The 12,331-nt window shown below is 45.0% G+C and overlaps 1 protein-coding gene across 2 annotated transcripts in view; it reads left to right on the top strand.

Annotated features, from left to right (window-relative positions):
• grin2ab (glutamate receptor, ionotropic, N-methyl D-aspartate 2A, b) overlaps nucleotides 1–12,331 on the top strand; it is a 119,200-nt gene that overhangs the window by 101,161 nt on the left and 5,708 nt on the right. For both annotated transcript variants that reach the window (XM_069665312.1, XM_069665311.1), the window contains 6 exons: nucleotides 679–804; nucleotides 3,345–3,574; nucleotides 4,209–4,369; nucleotides 7,164–7,351; nucleotides 8,205–8,443; nucleotides 12,119–12,302. In XM_069665312.1, coding sequence (XP_069521413.1) covers nucleotides 679–804; nucleotides 3,345–3,574; nucleotides 4,209–4,369; nucleotides 7,164–7,351; nucleotides 8,205–8,443; nucleotides 12,119–12,302 — 1,128 coding nt within the window. The remainder of the gene's footprint in view (nucleotides 1–678; nucleotides 805–3,344; nucleotides 3,575–4,208; nucleotides 4,370–7,163; nucleotides 7,352–8,204; nucleotides 8,444–12,118; nucleotides 12,303–12,331) is intronic.

Here is a 12,331-nt window from a genome sequence, read left to right as displayed (position 1 = left end):
TGACGGTTCAGTATCCCTCGCACTCATATTAGAGGCACCTCAGTGCACAATCTCTCAGGGTTGGCTAACCCTGGCAGTCACATACTTACACATATAGTCCACACACACACACACACACACATACGCACGCACACATACAATTTGTCTGGGTTCGGCGTCTCTGGCACTCATCGCGCTCTCTGAACTCCTGCCCTGATACACACCAAACACATGCAGGCTCACACACACATGATCACACATGAAAAATCCCATACACATGCCCACAGCAGGGCACATCAGATCACTTGGAGTTTGATTCCTCTCTCTCCCCCTCTCTCTCCCTCTTTTTCTCTCCCCCCTTTCTCCACCATCTCCCCCCGCCCCGGGCCTGTGCGTCTCCCTCTCTCATCCAAGGGAATAATGAGAAATATGGAAATGTGCTCCGTCAAACTCTCTGTGACTAACTCTCCCTCTCTCCCTCCTCCATCTGTCTCCCTTCCTCCCCCATCTCTGTGTCTTCTCCATCATATTTCCCTCGCTTTATCTCCCCCTCTCGTCGCTTTTGTCTTTCATTGAGTCAGTGGTGTCTCCTCCCTCTCTCCGTCCCTCACTTTTTACGAATCTCCTGCTCCTCCCCGGTGTCTCTCTGTCTCCTGTGCCTCTCTAACTCTCCCTCTCTCTCTTCTCCTTCCTTTCCAGAGCCCTTCAGTGCGTCTGTTTGGGTGATGATGTTTGTGATGCTGCTCATCGTCACAGCCATCGCTGTCTTCCTCTTTGAGTTTGTAAGTCCGCTGGGCTTCAACCGAAACTTGGCCCAAGGCAAAGGTAGGATCACATACACACACGCACACACACTTACACACGGGCAATCAGGAAAATCACACCGATCCTTTCTCCCTCCAGCAAAAAAAAGAATCAAAGCTTCCCCCTGGAGCAAAAGAAGTGACCTATTACACTCTGACTTCAGACAGTTCAGCAGTTACCATCCTCTCCCACAGCTTGTCACCAATACTTTATTCTAAGACATCATGTGAAATCTCCACCTGGATCGGCCCTGCTGGCTGTGAATTGGAGATGAATGTTGTGTTCACATAAAAAATACATTTTCTGATTTCATTTAAATTAGCTAAAGGCCAATCCAGGTGTACCAAGAGAATTCAGTTTCTGGCTTATTCTTCATCTTTCAAACTGGGAGAAGAAGCAGAAAACAACACATCATATCTGACTTATTAAATCTTTACGAAACAATCTGTTGTGTTATGTGCCCTTTTGAATATGCTACTCTATTTGACCTTTCATGAGCGAGCCAGAGTTGCACAGTAAAGATCGGCAGGTGGAGCCGCTGTAGGGCTGGGTATCGATAAGGATTTCTCAATTCGATTCCGATTCACAGGGTCCCTATTCGATTTCCGATCTCATAGCATGAAGAACAAAACCACACAACAGTTATGGGGAAAGGCGTACTGTAGAGTAACATAAACATCAGTACTTACTTACGTTTTCACGTGTTCATGAACGCACACACGATAAAAAGGCGATCATCGGCGATCACTGATGTCGCCATAGTAGGTGCATTAAACAAGTCCGGGCATGTCTCCCTCTCTGCCGTGTTTCGGGGGGATGCGCTGAGTCGTGCTGCGTTCAGGAGCGCTCAGAAACATGACTGATCAGACGTGTTTTTACACATATTTTTATGGGATTTACGAATCGATATTGTGTCATTCAAATGAGAATCGATTTGAATCGCAAAAATCGATTTTTTTAAACCCAGCCCTGTAGTGGCGACTTCCACTAACCAAAACACACACTTAAGTTACAGAGAAAAACAGCAAGATCCCGCACATCGGCATATTTAACAGCTTCTTGTGTTGGTCCGAAGCAGACATTCACAGATATGGAAACTTCAATGACTGTAGTGTTAGTGTTAGTTACGTCTCCTCTCACTGGTCCTCCTCCTAATCCAGAACAGATCGGCTGCAGGAGCCGTATTTGTCAACAGAGCTGTCAATCATCATTTTTACAGCATCTAATAACTGATTAAAAATAAACTAAAAAATGAACTCAGACATTGTCCTGAGAATCAGGTCCAGACATTGTCGGGAGGTGCCCTGTCACACATGAACCACACCGCTGGAGACTGTCCAGGTCAGACACGTTCTCAGCTACAGGAAGTTCTCTGTTTGGTTAAGGGACAGGGTTGTGTCTCATGCAGAAGGATAGAGAGGAGGACTCAATAAGTCTGGCTGTTTTTCGTTTATAAATACATGTATGTGGACCTATCAGCAAAACAAATGAAAGAGTGAAAAGCAATGTAAGGGCAAGCAGAAAAGAGTACGGAGCAGGAGCAGCCACAATCGCTGTCAATGCTCTGGACAGTTTCCTGTTCCCTTCACACATCAGCTCAAATGGGGCATTACACAGACTTTGTAGTAAATAGCTGGCGAGGTAACGTGCGTTTAATGTCCGGTTCAACTGATTCAGACATTTGCCTTCACATGCGGCTCCTCCGGGTAATGTCCTGATAAGTTCAGGAGGTCAGTGCATGTGTGAGAGAGGCTACGAGGAGAGAGAGAGGGGTATGAGATCTCCAGTAACAAACCTGTGGTACGTGCTTTAACCACTCAGCAGTCAGGAAGCCTTAATATGAAACATTATTGATTCCTATTTGGAGTTTGCAGCAATTTGCATTAATGCTCCAGGCAGGAAAACCAATTTGTGATGAAACATTTTAAAGATACTATTTGGAAAAACATCCTCTGAGCTTTGATTGTACAGTGGGGACTTTGCTTGTCGCTCTGACCTGCTGGAATAGAGGTCGAATTAGTTGGCCAAAGACGTTTCAGTCTTCAATTATTAAGCTCATAACCAAAGCAAATGCTTGTTGTCCACGATGACCGCTGCAAAGTTTCTGAGCTGTGCGCATAAACATAAATAACAGCCAATAAAAGTGTCACATTACAGAATGTTTACAATGTCACCCCCCTGAAGGAGGCGAGATACCCTCAAACTGCATCATAAAACTCCCTGTTTGAACTTTTCTTTTGGAAGAAGTTGTGTAGTTAATAAGATGTTGTCGAGGCATGAAGATGATTGCAAAAATTAGGAACTCTGTAATAACATTTCCAGCAGCTGGTAAACAACAGTAAGCGGGGAATTACAGGGGAAAAAGTCAATGAAATATATGGTAATGTACATTATTGCATTATCACATAGTTGACTGTTTTTAATCCTGAAAGCAGCCTCATTCTATCACCTGAAAATGTGAGTTTAAGGTTTCATAGTCTTTCAGCTGCCTGTGCCTTTCTGGATTCTTCAGCACTGTTTACATTCTCTCTCTTTCTCCATCTGCTCCCCTGCCCTCTCAGACCCACATGGTCCGTCTTTCACCATCGGTAAGGCCATATGGCTGCTGTGGGGTCTGGTGTTCAACAACTCTGTGCCGGTGCAGAATCCAAAGGGCACCACCAGCAAGTTCATCGTATCAGTGTGGGCCTTCTTCGCCGTCATCTTCCTGGCCTCCTACACTGCCAACCTGGCTGCCTTCATGATCCAGGAAGAGTTTGTAGACCAAGTCACGGGACTGTCTGACAAGAAGGTGGGATTACACCAGATGGACATGCACAACACACACGCAAAAAACTAAACGCGTTCACAGTCAGAGTTGCTCTTGTAATGGATGCCGGCCCTGCGGCCAGACGGGAGTCTCCGGGGAGTGCCCTTAGGCTTCAACAGCCCAAACCCTCTGGCCGTAGCTGTCACCACGCTAACACTGCCAGCACAGCAGACCCAGGGGCACGCACACGCAAAATCACACGCACGGGCTGCATAGATCAAAGCCATGTGTGTGTGTGTGTGTGTGTGTGTAGTTTGAGAGGCTGGCAGTGTCAGCAGAACCCCAGCCAGTCTTACGCTACACTGGACACACAATGATGATGACTGATGAGTCCACTCCACTGTCTCTCCCTCCTCCTTTCTCCTCTGTCTCTTCTTGTCACTCTCCACTCTCCTCCCCTCTGTGCGTCTCACACTTTTACTCCCTCTCTTACACAGACTCCCTGTCTTCCCCTCGTTTTTCGCTTACCTTGTCCCGTCTAGCTGTCACTCAGTCCGGCTCTTTGTCTTTTAGCCTCCTTGTGTTTTTTTTAATTTTTCAGCGCTCCTGTCTTCTCTTGTCAGTTCCCTCTTTTAACAATCTGTCTCTCTTTTGCTCTCTTTTTCTCCCCCTACAGTTTCAGAGTCCGTACTCCTATTCCCCTCCATTTCGCTTCGGGACGGTTCCTAACGGCAGCACCGAGCGCAACATCAGGAAGAACTATCCAGATATGCATCAGTACATGACCAAATACCATCAGACCGGCGTCGTGGATGCGCTAGTCAGCCTCAAGACGGGGTACTGTAAACTTGTCAAGCCAGCTAACTTCAAGTTGAGATATATTATACCTGAGAGGATAATTCTGTTTGCAGACAGCATGTGTGCTGAGCAACATGTGAAAGCACACACAAAATAGACATTGCATCACACAGAAAGCCGGCCCCATGGGGCTCAGCCCTGGCTCATGCTAAAAGCTGCAGTATCTGCGCTCAGTGTTTCTGTCACCGACAGTAAAATTCAGACGCTGTCTGCGAGTGCTCATTATTGCATCTTGTTGCTGCTGGAAAGAGCGAGCTGCCAAAGCAGGGAGAGAGTAATTTGTTCTGGAGTTTGCTACCTTTATTCTCCCTCTTAAACACACGATAATGGAAGGATGGCTGCACCACTTTTATTTGTTCTTCAGTTTTGTGTCTTTGATCTTTACGGTATTTTCCTCCAAAGAAAATGTTACTTTTTTCCTTTTCCCCAGATGCACTAGCTTTATTGATACTGCATCTCAAATAGAACCAAATTTATACAACATCAAAACGTTATAATTAATGTGTTCAGCAGAATCATCTGTTTATTTCAATTCTTCTACGGCAGTGGTTGTTCAGGCGGAGGGAAATGAAAACACTTCGGTGTTGTTGTAAAAATTATTATTATATTATTATTCGAGTCATGAACACATGCATTTTAATGAATCTATATTATATTGTCTTTAAATGCTGTGTGCTCTTAAATGAGTAATAATATTAGTGAACTTCTCTGAGCAGTTTTGCACCAACAGATGCTCAATGATCCTGTTTAACACATGCCCTTTGGTGAACGCTTTAATTCAGAGTGTTTTTATATTCATGCATAATATGCAGGCCCCAGGGGGGATTGATTAGCACCAGGGCGTATTCATTGGGTTATATAGTTTTGCTCATAATTTAGCTATAAATAGAGTTCTGCTGCTGTATAGGCCTGTGGTATCGGCTCTTTCTTTCATTGCGGTTGGTTAACAGTCATACATCAAGCTTCTGTTTTTGCTGAGCTCAGGCGTATCAGGCCCACGGAGGGGGATTGTTGCGTCAGATACAAATTGTGGCCCAGTAGTTTGAATTCAGCGTGTCACGTCAGAATAATGACAGAACCTGCGAGTAAAAGATTACAGCTCAGTGTGAACAAAGGCCTCCTCGTATGCGTGAATATTTACTGTACCAGCATGCGTGTCGGTGAGCCCGCTCCGTCCGAGCTGAGACATCCAGCTTAGAGTAAACGGAGTTGTGAATAAAGCGACTGATTTGTTCAGAGTACGTTGGTCATCTTAGACATGAGATGTCACATAAATCAAATACAGTACAGTTGTTAATATTCCGTGGAAGTAAGCAGCATTTAAATATTTAACTGGAAAAAATTCATATAGACCCATAAGACAGAAAATGATGCCTTAATTATGCTTGAATGTATTTTTAAAGCCACACCATTTAAAACCCCTAAAGAAATATTCATCATATTTTATGTGGATGATGAGATGGATAATCAGTGTTGATGATAAATGTATCCAACTGAAGCAAAAAAATAATCATCTCATTGTGAAAGCAGAGTTCTCCTGTGTCGGCAACACCTACATATACCAGGATGCATTGCGCCGGAGCAGCCGCTGCATCCGTCTCAGTCCGCTGCATTTCTCCGGCCTTAAACTCTGGCTAGCCGACACCTTGTAAAATCTTTCCTCATCCATAAAATCCTCTTTGCTCTTCTTATTGGATGCCTTTTCGCTGTTGGCAGCATCGTTTTGAAGCTAGTTTGTATAACAAGCAACGGCTGAGACCAGAAATCCAGGCTGAAAGAGCCTGTAGTTCTTTCAAGCCAGCAACTCCATCAATTAAGCGCTGTTGGCTAAGAGGAAAAATAGATCATGCAGCTGCACTGCAAAGACACAGGAAAGAAATGTATTTCATGCTTCAGTATAAACCTCACTGGATCATTAGTAGGGTGGAAGTTTTCCCTTTTAAGCAGTGGTTCCATACCTCTTTTATTTGTGAGCAACGTGAACGTTGGGACCTTGTCACAGCTGATGGCATGCTGAAAATACAAACTGAGTGGTTTCTTCTCACATCAGTTCGAAGTATGGGGGAAAGAGAACTTTTGTTCCTCTTCCTGCAATAATCTCGCGACCCCTCAGATTTATCTTGGGACTCCGCAGGTTGGATCTATTTCTTAACCCGGTGAAGTGACCAGGAGCCATTCCTGGAGTCTCTGCTGGCTGCATGGCAACCTCACAAGACTCCAGGAAGCAGGCTGTAACTTGTAGTTGTAAGTTGTAATCTCGAAGATTTCAGTTTTGTTCTCTTTGGCGGCACCTGTGGCGATAAACTGTAATTGCAGGAGCACACTTCCCAGATATCCACACAGTGCTGCATGTGTGACGTCCACGGTTGGCTCCAGTTGTAACTCTTGTTTTTCCTCACTGACGGTCGCTTTCCTTTTTAGCCTGTTTGCTTCATCTGAGCGTCGAGTTTGTTTCTCTTTCTTTGGATTTTCACTTATTTTTGAAGTTGTATCTGTAGTCATCCATCTTTTCTTTGTTTGTTCAGCCATAGTAGATTACTGTTTACTCGCAACACTTGCAGAGAGCAGAAAAGCAGCCGCTTAGCTCCGCCTACCCTCCCTGACAGACCCACCACTGCTGGCTGATGGAAAACGCGTCACTAACTGGGCGCCGCTTGTGATTTTTAGTAGAAATATTCACTATATCAGATAAGTGAGAATAAGTAAATCTAATGACTCTTAGACTCATCATGCAGTCCTGACAGTAAATCCGTATCATGTGTTTCTCTCGCAGAAAACTGGATGCCTTCATTTACGACGCTGCCGTGCTGAACTACATGGCGGGCAGAGACGACGGCTGCAAGCTGGTCACCATTGGCAGCGGTTACATCTTCGCCACCACGGGTTACGGCATCGCGCTGCAGAAAGGATCCTACTGGAAGCGTCTGGTCGATCTGGCCATCCTGGGCATCATCGGAGACGGTGAGACGCTCACACACGCCCACATCCTGCACCATCTCAGTATCGCTGCAGTGAAGTTTCTCAGTTGTTCCAGGACTTAAGTGTCATTACAGTTGCTCAGATTTCCCTCCTTACACCCCCTCCCCCAACTCTCCCACTCCTCTATACCTCCCTCCCTCAGTCAGAAAGCTATCAGGGGCTAGTCTTAACACACCATTTCATCATCATTACTCCTAGTGGCTTTCTGTGTGTGTGTGTGTGTGTGTGTGTGTGTGTGTGTGTGTGTGTGTGTGTGTGTGTGTGTATGTGTGTGTGTGTGTATGTGTGTGTGTGTGTGTGTGTGTGTGTGTGTGCTTGCACGCCCACCGTGGTCCGTTATGTTTACTCCTCCGGATTGTTCTGTATAATAAGCTGTGAGATGGTGCGAATGGAAGAAAAAGAATGAGCCAGACAGAAATCAAACTGCTGAAACCACTAAAGCGCTCCGCTTCACACCCGGCCCTTTTTATTCAGGGCAAAGCGGCCGCATGCACGCGCGACACACAAACACACTCCTCAGTCCGATAATAATTCCTTCTATCTTTCCTTATCACTCCATCACTATCAATTCCCCCCTCCCCCTCCTCCTACAATCCTTTTTCACTTCACCTTCTGTCTCCTTTCCATTACGATCTATTTACCACTTCACCTCTCTCCCCTCCTCCCTTCTCCTCTCAATCTTCCCTCCTAATGATACACCCTCTCTCCAACACACCTCCCTTATTCCCTCTACCATTCATCCGAACGCTCTCCTTTTCTCTCCCACTCCTTCTACTCCTTTTCCTTCATACTACTGCCACCCTAAACCTTCACCTATTTTCTGCCTTTCCGGCAGGTGAGATGGAGGAGCTGGAGGCCCAGTGGCTGACTGGTATCTGCCACAACGAGAAGAACGAGGTGATGTCCAGCCAGCTGGACGTGGACAACATGGCGGGCGTCTTCTACATGCTGGCCACAGCCATGGGCCTCGCTATCCTCACCTTCATCTCCGAACACCTTTTCTACTGGAGGCTGAGATACTGCTTCACTGGCGTCTGCTCGGGGAGGCCGGGGCTGCTCTTCACTATCAGCAGGGTGAGGAGAAGGAAATGTCTCTGATGACCCTTTCCCTCCAACTTAACCCGCATTTCAACAACAGGAACACGGTCAAATTGTGGTTCCTGGATAGTGCTTCTGAGGCAGTACTTTCAGATGTTGCTGTTAGAATTTGCAGAGCTGAACACTGTTTACTGATCAAACAACATCCTCCAGAGTGCAACGAGTGATGAAAAGCATTGATTCAGCAGCACTAGTTGTTGCAATATCAATATAAAGTCTCAGGATGGGAATTTCTTGTAATGTTATTGATGTTTATACAGCAAGGCAAACTTATAGGCTACTCTGAAGGGCCATCCTCACCAAGAAAAAGAAGCATAGCTATCGATATGTTGTTAAAAATACCACCCTTACTCAAGTGGATTGGGAATCCACACCACAATTATAACAACAACATAATAAGTGAAGGATCATTCGGATCAGTTTCCTTGGGATTTTATAAACGATAGAAACACTGAGAGCCGATGAAAACCAGGCTAACTCTTCTGTGTAGCTACTTGATTGCATTTATGAAACACTTTTATAAGGTCTACTCTAATGAAGTGGCTTTTGTAGGTTATTTAACCCTGATATAAACCGATCTCAGAACCCATCTGCAATAGTCTGACGACGCTACAGCCTCCGGGGACAGCTGTGAACATGTCCGCTTTAGCCAGCAGTCAGCGATAAACGACTTCCAGCCAAGACTTCCTTTTCCGTGCGCTTCATTGTTTACAGTCCAACTTGAGAAGCGACCGTGTGTTCAGATCACCTGAACACACGGTCAGGTGATCACTGACAAAGTGAAGCGAATTTCGCCCCCCGGGTATGTCAGCAAAATAAACGCTGACATTTCTTGGTTCATTAAATCACCTGGAGGAGCGCCCGTTCATCAGTTTGTGCTGAGTCTCAGTTTCACTGTAAATAGTAAGTGACGCAGAGGCTGCACTCTGGCTTCAGTGGTATGAACCCGAAAAAGAGACAGATTTTCTTGTGATTGACTTTAATTAACGGGTCTTAATTTTGCTTAAATTTCAACCTCATGATGCAGATTAGTAAAAAGTAAAAATGAAGCTTTGTCAGGTCTCAACTCAACTCAACTCAACTTTATTTATAGAGCACTTTAAAAACAACAGAGTTGGCCAAAGTGCTGTACACACACATAAAAACACAAAACAGTTAAAACAACAGAAGAAAACAATAAAAGCCAGCATCTCAAACTGAGTTAAAAGCCAAAGAGAAAAAATGTGTTTTAAGAGAGGATTTAAAAACAGGATGTGAGTCGACCTTCCTAATGTGCAAAGGCAACACATCTCAGAGTTTTGGGGCAGCAACTGAAAAGGCTCGGTCCCCTCTCGACTTCCTCTTCGTCTTTGGGACGACTAACAATAACTGATCTGCTGACCTGAGGGAGCGTGAGGGAGCGTACGGCCAAAGCAGGTCAGACAGATACTGAGGGGCAAGACCATGAAAACATTTAAAAACAAAGAAAAGAATTTTTTAATCAATCCGAAAACAAACCGGGAGCCAATGAATAGATGCTAAAACAGGTCTGTCCTCAAGGGGAGAAGAAAACTACTTTTAAAATGCTCGTTTGTTGAACGGAGGTCGGATCGATAGTTTCTGATGCATTCGAGGAAGTCGGGAAATCTAAATGCTGAACGGCTTTCGTGACACAGTGTCGAGGGAATTCATCTCAAGTTGAATTTTAGATCTAGAACAGATTGTTCGCTGTTAGCACGCAGATGTTTATAGAGATTAATAGGAAGGTAAAAATTGTCAGATGACGCAATTACCTTCCGCCTGCTTTTGCTCTCCACACGGACTGTTTTCCCTGCATACGACGCAGCATGCTGATACGTGATTGGTCAATATTACTCGGACTACAAGTGTACTGCACTTCCCATACCAACAGTCCACGCCGCTGCGTAAATAGAGATTACATATAACCATGTTAGGCTGCAAATTACACATTAAAAATGTTATATTACCTTAGACATATTGCCAAATGCAATATTGTTGATGGGTTTTCATTAAGTTTTATATTTCTTCACTGACTTCTCTTTGACGATCACCAGGAGACCTTCAAATGTCTGCTGAGTCATCTGAAAGTATTGATAAAATGTGACTTTCAGAGGGGACAACTCCTGCAACAGAAAGTTAAATTCTCCTTCCTCCTCTCATCTTTGAAGAATTTTATGAACGCATATCCTTCTGGTTTTTCTTTATTTTTCTCTGAGCATGTGACTACACTAAAGAGTCACCAGTATCCATCTTCCCAAGCTGCAGTCCAGACACAGCCGGAACGTCGGCGTCGTGCTCGGCACCACTATTTACGGTGTGGACGACCCTTTAAGAAGAATGAAATAAAGACACACAAAGAATCAGCAGGAGAAACAAAATTAAAAACAGCGGAGAAAAATCAACACATCATTGCAACTTTAAAGACAGCCGCCGAGCCTTTGAGATGTTTAACATGAATTCGAACACCTTGCAGTAAACTAGAAAAACCACTGCTGTCTTATAGTGTGCAAACATGAGCAGTCAAACAAAAGCAGTCCATTTTTAATCCTTCATCTGTCTAATTTGCCTAATCTTCACAGCTCTTTAGACGCGCTGAAAATGCAAACAGGAATCCGCAAATCAGACTTAAAGTTGTGTGAGCGCTCGAAACTCGATTGTTACAGTTATGGGAGAATTCATATCTCGGGCCGTATATCCTAAAAGCACACACAATATAATCTGTTAAGAGACGGAAGCAATCTGCGCTAGCCTGTGTGTGAGGAAAGAAGAAAAAGTGGGTATGGTGTGATTACAGGGCCCAGCTGAGGTAGGGATGAGTTCGCTGCTGCACATACTGTACAGTACGTACAGCGAGAGAGAGGAGTCAGACTTTGCTTAGGGCTGATGTGGACACACACACACTTTAGTGTACTCTCTGTATGTCTGTCACCCACACACACACACATACACACGGGCCTGTCTAACAAAGTTAAAAATGGTTGCGCATATGCAGCCGCAATGTGTTTAGGGACAGCCTTGACCACTAACGCACACAGGCAGACAGATGCACACACACAACCATAAACACACACACACACACACACACACACACACAAACCAGAAATGGGCACACCCAGACGGACCATTCCTCCATTATTCATATGTCATGTCTCTGTGTTAGGCAGGGCTTTTATTCCAGACGAGCAGCATTTCACACATTAAGTGTTTTACAAAAAGAGCACGTTGTGTGTCTCTGAGTGTGTGTCTGTCTCTCGGTGTGCACATGCCGTTAGAGCAGCGATACCGGAGGTTGAGTGGCTGCGCGGAGAACATCTCCTTGCACTCAGAGGCCCCCTCCAGTGACATCATCACCTAAATTTAATTTTCCAGGCGCCTCTGAAAGCAGTTCATCTAAAAAAGTGGCGATTATCTCTTCCTGCCTCTTTACTAAACAAAATGAGGTTAAGGTCTGCAGTAAACGCAGCGCAGAAAAGGATGAAGAGGTCTCTGTTAATTAACCGTGCGAGGAAATTAGTCTTGTGTATGTTTGAACCTTTATTTTGTGAAGTCACCGGCTTGGGAATGAACTGTTCTGTTATCTCTCTTATCCGCCTCGTCCCTGCCTGCCCTCTAATTTCCGTCCCTCCTTCCTTTGTCCTCTCCTCCTCTCAGGGTATATGGAGCTGCATCCACGGCGTTCATATAGACATGAAGAAAAAGAATCCCGAGCTGGACTTCAGTCCTCAAGCCAACATGCTGCATCTACTCAAGTCTGCCAAGTCCATGGCTTTGTCCTCCCCCAAACGCAACACAGTCCTGCTGCAGCCGAGCATCCTCGATGTAATGACGGGGAAAGGTACCTTTACTTTTTCACATAAACGTGAC

This window comes from Semicossyphus pulcher, unplaced genomic scaffold (genome assembly GCF_022749685.1).
Source record: "Semicossyphus pulcher isolate SPU_LCO1_2020_fin unplaced genomic scaffold, fSemPul1.0.p SCAF_17, whole genome shotgun sequence".
NCBI classification, from domain to species: domain Eukaryota; kingdom Metazoa; phylum Chordata; class Actinopteri; order Labriformes; family Labridae; genus Semicossyphus; species Semicossyphus pulcher.
This window is presented reverse-complemented; position numbering and strand designations above follow the sequence as displayed.